This window comes from Lycium ferocissimum, chromosome 4 (genome assembly GCF_029784015.1).
Source record: "Lycium ferocissimum isolate CSIRO_LF1 chromosome 4, AGI_CSIRO_Lferr_CH_V1, whole genome shotgun sequence".
Classification (NCBI taxonomy): domain Eukaryota; kingdom Viridiplantae; phylum Streptophyta; class Magnoliopsida; order Solanales; family Solanaceae; genus Lycium; species Lycium ferocissimum.
In genome coordinates, this window is record NC_081345.1 from 52,492,164 (window position 1) to 52,504,318 (window position 12,155).

Below are 12,155 nucleotides of genomic sequence, written 5' to 3' on the forward strand. Positions count from 1 at the left end.
ATTTTGCTCGGCATAGTTTACGTTTAACCTCAACATATGTATCATAACATCCACACAAATTATGTCGGATCAGGCAAAACTTTCAACACTTAACATAGTCTAAAAAATATGACATAACTTATGTAGCATAACTTAATTCCTACAGAATTTATGCCGAGCGAGGGAAAAGTTCAGTTTCTGAAGATAAAAATGTTACAGAAAGTATGTCTTGTGAAGCAAGCCTAGATATTTTCATTAAATAAGTAGCAGGGCCAATAATTAAACCTTTTAGTTGGCAATTCCCAATTCATAACACTGATTATTTTTCTTAAGTTCATTCGACGTGCCTCTTTAATTTGTATATTGGTATTGTAATAACTTTTTGTGAATCTTTTTTTGCCCTTTACTCTCTCTGTTTTATATTATATAGTAATATTTTTAGCTTTTATATTTAGTTCAAAACAAATATATTTTTTACATTATCAAGAAGATATTAATAGATTCTTTTTCCTTCAAACTTACCCTTATTACGTAACGAAGAAATCATACTCTCTCCATTCCAATTTATGTGATACTTTTCGCTTTTTGAGAGTCAATTTGACTAAACTTTGAAGCTAAATTGATTACATTAACTCCATATTTTAAGATTAAAATTCTTATATTTTAAAACTACATGAAAAGTACTATAAGTTACAACTTTTCTCATATCAATTTGGTGAAAAAATATAGCTTAAAATGTTGGTCAAAGTTCATACAGTTTGAACCTCGCGAACCGAAAAGTATCACATAATTGGGACAGAGAGAGTATTAAATTGGTACTATTTAGTTAAGAATAATTTAGTGAAAACACTTTTAACTTTTTAGGGGTAAGTAATCTTTTAAGGGGTATACTGAGCTAAAAACATCAAATAATATGAAGCATATATAATATAAATCGGATTGAGTATTAGATTACCTTTTACATTATTTGTCATTATACATTTTGGTCAAATTTAGGCAACTTTGGAGCTACATTTTCATTTCTAACTGGAGAATTTATTTGAGCTTACCAATTACTCTCTCTTCATTTCAATTTATGTGACACTTTTCATTTTTCGAGATTTAATTTAACTAAATTTTGAAGCTAAATTAAATTGAATTAGATCAATTTAATATTTTTAAATTAAAATTTAGCTATCTAAAAACTATATAAAAAGTACTATAAAATACAATTTTAACTGAGAATTAATATTTTAACCATAAAGCCATAAACTATATATGAAGAACTAAATCGATTCATGAGGTTCATTTAATGAATTTAATTTTTTCCCTTAATTTCGTCTAAAACTAAGCTTAAATCACCATACTTGACTAGCATAAATTCTTGCAACATGAAATATCATGAGTTAGATTAAAACTCAATAAATACCAAAAATATTATTTCTATCTATAAATAAAGAAATTATGTGCTCACAAATCCATAAAAATGCTAATATTTTAATTTATGATTTTGACCGAGTTGTAATTTAATTTAAATCATGTGACATTACAGAATGTCATGTAGCTTGTGTCCCTTTGGTGTTTGATAATTTTCCCGCCAAACTTCCTTCCTTATAAGTTTTTTTTTTTATAAAAAACTTATCTAATTAGGTTACTAAGAAACTTAAATAACTATGAAGATTTATTAGCAAAACATATTTAATGTGCGTTTGAAATATATTAATATGCGGTAAGAAAATATGATACAAATTATACTTCCTTAATTAAAATATTATTATATTTTTATTCAGATTTTGGCACGGGCCTCACGTGACTGGTGTGAGAGTGTCTGTGTGCGTGTGTATATATATGTATATGTATGTATGCATGCATGCATGCATTTATATCATCCTTGTTGCTAAATAATAAAGTTTAGTTACTATAAATACAAAAAATTTCACCAAACTCCAGATGTGAATTTTCGCAACTTTAATCTCATATGCCTAAAGTCGTTTCCCAAATGTTTAAACTTTAAACATACAATAAATTATAATTTTGACCATAGCTTAAATGATGGTCCTAAAATCGGCTATCTGTGCGCTTCAAGAGTGAATTAAGTTCAGCCATTCCGTAAAGCCTCTAAAAAACGAGCAATACCAGCTGGGCCTGGTCATGTTTACTCATCCATTTTAAACAGACCCGAAGTAGGCCCAAATCCTGTATTCTATACTTAAATAAATAAAAGGGCAATCCAGTATTTCGGACACAATTTTTTTTAGGGGAACTTAAAAAAATACTAGTAAATATAGAACTATTTACAATACCTACAACTATTTTTTAATTTACAAAATCTACAAAATATGTCCTATAAATGATAAAAGGAAAAATGTTTAGATATGGTCAATTTAGTATAAATATGGTAACAAATTTATACAGGTTATATTTTTTCCTTAATTTGTCCCTACAAATTCTCCTTTCCTACCTATCATTAATAGTAGAATTAATAATATGATGAAGGCAATAATATTAAGTATAAGTGACATAAATAATATACATAAATTTTTAGATATGGTCAATTTAGTATAAATATGGTAACCAATTTATACAGGTTATATTTTTTTCCTTTATTTGTCCCTACAAATTCTCCTTTCCTACCTATCGTTAATAATAGAATTAATAATATGATGAAGGCAATCATATTAAGCATAATTGACATAAATAATATACATAAATCTTTAGATATGGTCAATTTAGTTTAAATATGGTAACCAATTTATACAGGATATATTTTTTCCTTTATTTGTCCCTGCAAATTCTCTTTTCCTACCTACCATTAATAATATAATTAATAATATGATGAAGGCAATAATATTAAGTATACTTGACATAAACAATAGACATATACCATATATAATAAACATGTACCTTTAAGTCGTCTTTTGAAGGTTTTTCCACTTTCCCCTTGAGCTTAGCCTTCAAACATAGATAGTGTTAATATAACATATATTAAAAATAATATACTACATAGCCTACTATATTTATGCATATATGTGCATGAGAGCATCGATATACTATATACCATATCTCCATATACCATATACCATATCCAGGTATATTTTCATGTACTTTTCTTATACCATATACCATATACTATATCAGGTATATTTTCATATACCATATACCATATCAGGTATATTTTCATGTACTTTCTTATACCATATGCCATATCTTTTCATGTATTTTTCTTAATATTAATACATTTAAATGAATTTCTTTAAGTCACAAAAAATAATGGCATTCATCAAGTGAAAATAAAAAAAGAGGAGGAAACGAAAGAAAAAAATATTTTTAAAATGGTTTGAAAGAATGAAAAGTAAAAAGTGAATATACGCATTAATGGTAGTAACTCTTAAAATTGAGTATTATTGATATTTTAGGGATGTAAGAAGTTGTATTTTTGTAATAAAAAAGTTAAATTTTTGAATAAGTTGTATTTATGTAATTTTTATAAAGTAGTTGTAATCTTTTTAATTACCATTTTAAAAAGTTGTATTTGTGTGAGTTTTCCTTTTTTTAATATCATTCTTGTTGCTAAATAGTAAAGTTTAGTTACTATAAATACAACCCTATATCCTACCAAAACACTTAGCTCAGATTACAATACAAGCCAATAAAAGTCTAAAAGATTTTTATGATTGGTGCTAGTTTACATGAGTGAAGATTTACAAACAGGACAAGCTTATAGTCATTTAATATACATTATTTTATAATAATCGTGTATAAAATTGATTAATGACTGTTCGTGCATGTAAAAGTTGATTTTATGCTGGATGATGAAAGATACACGGAGAAAAAGGAAGACTCTCTCCGTCCCAATTTATGTGACACCTTTCGGATTTTGAAATTCAAATAAGTCTTTTTTTAACCATAACTTTTTCCTGGATATTTAAATATCTTGAATTGTCAATCATCGTGACGTATAACACTTTTTACGTAGTTTTCAAATATGTGAATTCCATTTCAAATTTTTTGAAGATTCCATGCCCGAATTCACGGTTAAAATTAATCTGTTCAACTCTCGAAATCCAAATTGTGCCATATAAATTAGGACAGAGCGAGTAAAAATCCATTTTGGAAAATTTATTAAAATTCAGGTGATATCAATTTTTTTCTTCTAAAATTCAAAGGAATGCCAGATGGGCCTGGTGATGTTTAACCATACGTTTCAAACAGACCCGAAACAGGCCCAAATAAAATCCACTATTTAATATCAATTGGTCACATTCGGACACAATTTTTGTTTTTGGTTTCTAGGGTTTTTCCGTCCTCGTACGTGTAAAAGGTAAATGTCCTTTCTCTTCCCCCCTATATTCGAAATAATTACTGTAATAATATAGGGTTTTTACGTTGAGTATTTTTTTTTTTTTGGGTTAAATTTTGATTTTCTGGTTGCTCAATTATCCGCTATTCTATTTGTTTGTCTTACTTTTCTTTTTTAGTCCGTTTGAAAAGTTGATCGTTTTTTGCAACTCTTTAATTTCAATTTTTCACATGCATAGATTAAATGACATTTTGGTACATTCACATATGTTCTTTATTTTTTTAAACTCCGTGCCAAGTCAAAATCAGACAAACAAATTGGAACGGGGGGAGTGTTTAATTTTGGTAAAGTTTTGATTTTCTGGTAAAATTATTGTAATGTTGGGTTTTATTGTTGCTATTATTTTATTTGATTAAAATGATGGATATATTTTATTTTATTTTTTACTTTGAGAAAGTAATTAGTTTCATAGATGTTTGAGGTATATTGTTTCGAACTGATGATAATGAAATAGCTAGGCCTCAATAAGTGGCGGAGCCAGGATTTCTGCCCAGGGGGTTCAAAATATAAAAAAGTAAACATACAAAGAAGCCTAAGGGGGTTCAACGTCTACTATATATACATAAAAATAATTTTAATCTTGTAAAAACAATATTTTTTTCTGCTAAGGGGGTTCGGATGAACACCCTCGGCCTAGTGTGGCTCCGCCACTAGCCTCAATGCCAAATTAGTTAGGTTGGTTAATGAATACCCTATTTTCACTTTTTCAGCTCTATTTGCCCATTTCATTGAATTATTTCATAACTTGTCATTTAAAATTAGGGCTCAACCAACGAACAGGGTTGCATTATACTTTGTTTGGGTAGTTGTTACGTATCGTTCATAATGTATTATATTGTATTGTATGATAAAATAGGATTATTAGATGAAAAGCAAAGACAGAATGAGAAAAAAAAAATACAATAATAACGCGATCACACCAAATCAGTCGTTACCTAAAATGAGACTTTTTGTTGTTACATAGCGATGGATGTAACGTTACGATACAATAAGATTTAAGAAGCAATCAAAACGAACATTGTATTAAAACTAACAATACAATAGGTAACAACCATCCAAACAAGGTGTGAAGGTTTAATTGGTAAGGATTTAAGATATGAAAAGTATAAGCATTTAAGAACTATGGTTTACTGTAATTTTCTTTTTTCAAACTTGGTTTATTTGAGATATATACTGGGTATGTTGTTTACTATTGTGTTGGCTCCAACTGTTTGGATAAAAAGTGTTTGTTCGGTCATTTCAGGTTTTACTGTGGAGGTGAAGATGAAGCCTATTTTCGTCGGGAACTTTGAGTTTGATACTCGCCAGTCAGAACTGGAACGGTTGTTTTCCAAGTATGGAAGAATAGAGCGAGTCGACATGAAATCTGGTATAGCTTAAGATTTTATCTTTTTCTGAGATTTAGCTAGTTGGGGATTTTTGCTTACTTGTCTTATGTTGTACTTGCGTATTTGGGGATTGAGACTAGCTCATTTAGTTTCTCAATGGGCAATTACCGGATTTCTTTTAGATTTTCTTTTGAGCCTTGTTTTAAAGGCAAAATTGAAAACCAGATTTTCTGTTTTAGCTGGACTGCTCTTTATGAGGCATGCTTGACCCTGGACAACCTTATGAAAAGGGAAATTCATATGGCTAATAGATGTTACATGTGTCACGGGAAGGCAGAAACCAACAACCATCTGTTTCTGCATTGTAGATTTGCATTATATTTTTGGAACATGTTCTGTTCACTTTTTGGAATCAGTTGGGTTATGCCTCGTACCATCAAGAATGCTATCGAGTGCTGGAGCAGCTGGAGGGTTGATAACACCATCAAGAGCATCTGGAGAATGATACCTGCTGCAATTTTTTGGAGCATATGGAAGGAGAGGAATAGAAGATGCTTTGATGGATTATCAACCCCAATACCAACCTTGAAAGCAAATTGTCTTTTGTATTTATTTAGTTGGGCAAATGTCTCCCCTGTAGATTCACCTGAAAACTTTTTGGACTTTGTTAGCTCACTGTATTTAAGATAGTTTGTTTTGACTGTAGAAAGCTAACAAGGTGATTTTTGCTTTTTGAAGCTACTAGGTAGCTCTAACTTTACCTGTAATTTGCATCTTCTTGATGCCTGATGCTAATGATAACAATTACTTCATCAAAAAGGCAAAATTGAAATTCGCGCGTCGCCTGACCTGGGCTAACTTGGAGGTTTAGTTGCCTGTATGACCACGCTTTTGAGAAGCCAAAAGTGCTTATTTTATAAGGTTGAGGTGTTCGGCGAAGCTTTTAGTGAAAAAAGTTAGTGCTTTTGAGTAGTAGTAGTAGTTGCTTTTTAGAAACTAAAAAAAGTAGTTTTTCCTAGAAGCACTTTTGGAACCTTGAGCCAGTACATGTTATTGCTCTAATATTGGCAAAAGTGCTTTCAAATTGATTAGTCAAACACGAACTGCTGCTCTCCAAAAGTACTTCTGACAAAAATCAACATATTTTAGAAGTTTGGCTAGACAGGCTATAGGCTATAAGTTTCATAGTGCTAACACTCTACAAATGAGGTGTGCGGCTGTGCGCTGTATGTGTTGGGTAGGGTCTTCTGGGTATGCCACCGATTATCTGTTCTATATACAGTCCAAAACTTTCCGTTTCATTTTCTTTAATTACATGTCTACAACTTATATGTGAAAAATGTTTTTCTACAATTAGCTCTCCCACCGTCCCAATTTATGTGAAGATTTTTGAATGCGCACGAATTTAAGAGAAAAAGAAGACTTTTGAAACTTGTGGTCTAAAACAAGTCCTAAAAACTTTTATGGCTATAAGTCATCTCATTAAGGGGTTAAATGAGAAGTTTAAAGTTAAATTGTCACCAATAGAAAGATATCATTAAATTGTTACCAATAGAAAGATATCATTCTTTTTGGAACTGGCTAAAAAGGAAAGAATGTCATATAAATTGGGACGGAGGGAGTAATTTCCTTATGTGATCATGATCCATTTTCTTAAGTAATTTCCTTGGGTGACTAAAAAGAGAAATGGAATTGTTATTATATGAGTTCCATTTTCAACTTATGAATTAGTGACTGATATTGCACGATAGTTTTTGTATGCTTGTCCGATAGCATTAACGTCTTTTCTTTCTTGGATCTTATCTAATCATTGTCTTTTTTTAATCATATCCACCCTCGTAATTATGTTCTCATTTGAGGTGCATTCATGGTTACAGTCTTTTTCCACTTAGGATAGTACTATAATTAATTTTTGGTTAAACAAAATTACATAGCTATGCATGCTATGCGTGAATTGTCAAGACATAATGTGGAACCAAATATTCATTTGGAGAAGATCTTCGCATTCAAGTGTTTATTTTGCCGCAGGCACATGATCTACTAAGGAAAAAGAGCTTCTCATGGCTCAACCCAAAAAAATTCTAATGCAAGGAAACTCCATCTGCCTGCCTGCTCCTCCTCCTCCTGATAGATGGAAATGTTCTGAATTTCTTACATCGATCTTCTGTCATTCGCTTACTTCACGAGAATGATCTATGGTGAGATCAGTCCATTCATCATGCCATGCCTACCAATTCTGAAATCGTGCTGTGAAATTGGTGATTCATGCTTAGCAATGACTACTCAGACCTGACTTTAATCCTTTAATAAGCCTTCATCACCTTGACCATCATCATCATCAAATTGATCTAGTTCATGCAAGGCCTCTACCTCCTTACTTTCCTCAAGCCTTCTCACATACTTGCAGGTGTTGTATGTTATTTAATTTCTAAAGGAGATGCAAACATTGATTTAGCTGATGTATAAATACTCGACCGAAAAGACTTCAGACGCATACCTTACTGTTCTTTCAGCCTTATAATGAAGTCTTTACGACTACAGGGTTTGCTTTTGTCTACTTTGAGGATGAGCGAGATGCAGCAGATGCAATCCGTGGGACTGACAACATTCCATTTGGTTATGAAAGGCGCCGTCTGTCAGTGGAATGGGCAAAAGTAATGTTTCCATCTTCATCCTTCCTAAAGTTGTTAACAAGTAACATCTAATTATTATAACTTTGTTTTGTTTTGACAGGGGGAACGTGGTAGGCATCGTAGTGATGGTCCAAAGTCTGGTGGAAACCAGAGGCCAACAAAAACATTGTTTGTCATAAACTTTGACCCTATTCGTACTAGGGTCCGAGACATTGAAAAACACTTTGAACCTTATGGCAAAGTTCTTCATGTTCGCATACGTCGCAATTTTGCGTTTGTGCAGTTTGAAAATCAGGAAGAAGCCACAAGAGCTTTGGAGTGTACACACATGAGGTTAGTAAGACATTTCGTTCTATTGCTTAAAGTTGCAAGGGTTAATATCACTTTTGGTCCCTCATTTATTGATGCCTTCTGAACTTTAGTCCTTGTGATATCTGACTCAACACATTTAACCTTCAGCTACTTGAGATGTGCACTTTTGATCCCTTTGCTAATGAATGTTTACAAATTTAGACATTAACCGTTACACCGTTTAATTACCCATATGTTATGTTGTGTACTGTTATTCTATATTTTTTTCTGAAAATAGGTCAAATATAATTTATTGAAAGTTAAATGTGATGTGTCATGTATCACAAGGATCAAAATCAGAACTAACCAATAATTGAGGGACCAAAAGCACTATTCTCCGTAGTTGCAATATCCTATCTGTTTGTTTCCTTACAAGAAGTGAGTTACTAATGTATTTTGCAGTAAGATCCTGGATAGAGTGGTTTCAGTGGAGTATGCGTTGAAAGATGATGATGAGAGGGGGGACAGATATAACAGCAGCCCTAGAAGAGATTATGGCAGGCAAAGGGATAGCCCTACTTATCGTAGGTCACCTAGCCCAATGTATCGCAGGAACCGACCTAGTCCAGATTATGGACGACCTAGTCCGGACTATGGACGACGTCATAGTCCTGTTCGTAACGGTCCATCATATGACAGATACAGGAGTCCAGAGTATGGAAGGTATCGCAGGTAATAGAAATACATTCCTCTTGTTCTATTTGACTCTTTAAAAGTGTCCAGCAACATTTCTTACTTGATGTAAGTAGGTGACACTAGTTCACGTTTTCTCTTTGTATTTTTCAGCAGGTCTCCTGTTCGGAGGTCAAGATGAGTCAGTTCGGCATCTGGGAGAGCTTGTGTTATCATAATGTAAATGCTTGCTGCAGTCTACTGCTTGTGTAGGAGAAGATCAATCAATCTTTTATCGATGTAATGGATTAGCTGTTACATTTTGTTGCTTTAACTTTGTGAATTTAGCTATCAGAAAACGTTGCTGTAGTAGAATCATTGCTTATGCTATTCGAGACCAGTTGGACATTAGCTCATGTTTTGCAGACTTGTGTGAAGGATTATGAAAATGAAAAAGTACAGACTAGTTTAGAAAAGAAGGTTGCACACATTGCACATTCCTAATAGGCTTCACATGATAACGTGAGTGGTGTTTAAGCGATTGATAAAATTGTGCTCCCTGCATAGATAGGTTCGGAAACTTTTGCAATATATAACTACATAAATCTGAAATGCAATAAAAAGGGATGCCTACAAAGATCTACTTAGCTGTACAGGCTGATAAAGAATTCTGTATGTATTGGATGATTTGAAATTGCTTTTGTTTCCCCGTTTTTGTGTTTTTTAATTCTTAATTATATTTTTTGCGCAATTAGATGGTATCATATAAATTGGGAGGGAGGGAATACTATTGTAGGAACTCTTTTTCTGTTATCGCGTCAACGCTCTACTTCAACAAAGACCCCTGAGTCAATAAAAATATTGCAGTTTAGGAAAATTTGGTATAGCTAGTTAATAGGCCTCCTAAAATCCCAGGACCATACAAGTACATTATGTCGTGCTGAGTAGTATTTGTCCTTGGTCCACTTTCATTGGCATACTTCAATTGTGTCTAGAAACGGTAATAACGAATGCCGAGCGGGCCACCCTCTTTGGAAACTACGGGTGTGTTCGGTAATGGAGGAAAATGTTTTCCTAGAAAATAAGTGAATTTCTACTTATTTTCTCATGTTCGTTTAAGTTGGAAATAGTTTTCAATTTCTTACTTATTTTCTCATTCGCTATTGATAAAACGTTTTCCGGAAAATACTCATCCAAGCTTCACCAACTCCAACCTAACCCCATACCCTCACTTCCACCCACCCCCCACTTTCACCCACCCACCTATGCCCCCACCCCCCACGCCAAAAAAAAAAAATTCTTTTGATTTTTTTGTTTTGTTTTTTGCACCCCCACCCCCAACCCTCACCAACTCCAACCCAACCCCATAACCCTCACCCCCAACCACTCATCAGAATCATACACCACCCCCTTTCTCCCGCACCCTACCCCTCCCCCCACAGCATTTTTTTTTTAAAGTTTTTAATTTTTTTCTGAATTTTCTACATGACCGCATCCCCCATCACCCCCCTCCCCCGTTCAATGGAACCCATACCACACCAACACCCTCCCCCCCCCTCCCCCACCCCAACATTTTTTTTTTGAAGTTTTTATTGTCTTTTGCGGGTTTCTACACCCCCTACCTCAAAAAAAAAAAAAAATCTTTTCACCCCCGCGCCCCAAATACCCCATCACCCCCTCCAAAAGTTTTAATTTTTAACCATGCAAACATTCAATTTTTATAATTGTCAACTTTTTTTCAATTTTTTTTGGAGGGGGGGGGGGGTGTGGTTGCAAAAAACCAAAACAAATGTCAAAACTTTTTTTTTCAAAAAAAAATATTTGGGGGCGGGGGTGTAGGGTGTGCAAAAAACCAAAAAAAAATGTCAAAACTTTTTTTTTTCAAAAATATTAATTTTTTTTTTGCGCGGGGGGGGGGGGGGGGGGGTGCGGGGGTGGGGTGCAAGAAACCAAAACAAATGTCAAAACTTTTTTTTTCAAAAAAAATATTTTTTGGGGCGGGGGTGGGGGGGTAGGGTGCGGCGTGGGTGGGTTGGGTGCAAAAACCCAAAAAAAATGTCAAAACTTTTTTTCAAAAATATTAATTTTTTTTTCCCGGGGGGGGGGGGTGCGGGGGTGGGGGAGGGGTAGGGTGAGGGTGGCGTGGGGTGGGGGTGCAAAAAAGAAAGTTAAAACTTTTTTTTTCAAAAAAAATAATTTTTTGGGGGGGGGGGGGGGGTAAGGGTGCAGGGTTTGCGTGGGGGGGGTGCAAAAAACCAAAAATAATGTCAAAACTTTTTTTTCAAGAAAAATTTATTTTTGGGCGGGGGTGGGGGGCATGGGGTGGCGTGGGTGGGGGGTTGGGAGTGGTTGGGGTTTAGTGGTTCGTGGAATGAACTTGTGAACTTGTTTTCTCTACTTTTATTAGGGAAGTCATTTCCCCAATTTTGAGGAAAATGTTCTCTAAAATTTTTGACAAAACGAACATGAGAAAATTGGAAAATGTTTTTAACCCATACCGAATACACCCTACATCTCAACTCTTCTTGGCCTCGCAGAGAAAGTATACACACCTCCTAAAATTGAACAGATTAAAATTATCAAACAATTTGGTGTGTGTGTGGGTGGGTGTGGGGGGTGGGGGTGGGGGTGTTGTGATGCTTGGAAGGATACAAGGATATTTTAGGAAAAGAGTGTTGTGTAAAGGCTGTTAAAGTGAATGAAAATCATGGACACGAAGGTTCATATATTAATAGAGACAAAAAGTGTTAGGCGATTTATTTATATTTGCTTAAGCCTCAGAGTATCTGTTTTACATGTGATAGTGCGAAGTAGCAGGTAATCAGTGAAATAATCGAAGGCAAATTGACTGGACACCACGATTGTTAAAACAAAGAAAGGGGAGAGGGGGATACATTTTAGTGAAATCAAATG

The 12,155-nt window shown here is 33.9% G+C and overlaps 1 protein-coding gene across 3 annotated transcripts; it reads left to right on the forward strand.

The window, feature by feature from the left end:
- The first annotated feature begins 4,174 nt into the window (after nt 1-4,174).
- On the forward strand, nt 4,175-9,653 carry LOC132053501 (serine/arginine-rich splicing factor RS31-like). 3 transcript variants are annotated; one of them, XM_059445562.1, is made up of 6 exons: nt 4,175-4,279; nt 5,562-5,687; nt 8,188-8,300; nt 8,380-8,612; nt 9,033-9,302; nt 9,417-9,653. In XM_059445562.1, the coding sequence occupies exons 2-6, from the start codon at nt 5,582-5,584 to the stop codon at nt 9,442-9,444; spliced, it is 750 nt and encodes a 249-aa protein (XP_059301545.1). In that variant the 5' UTR covers nt 4,175-4,279; nt 5,562-5,581; the 3' UTR covers nt 9,445-9,653. The 3 variants fall into 3 exon arrangements, with proteins under 3 accessions (XP_059301545.1, XP_059301546.1, XP_059301547.1); XM_059445563.1 differs by having other exon boundaries at nt 9,420-9,653; XM_059445564.1 differs by lacking the exon at nt 4,175-4,279 and adding an exon at nt 7,675-8,053 and having other exon boundaries at nt 5,556-5,687.
- Nucleotides 9,654-12,155: the final 2,502 nt, after the last annotated feature.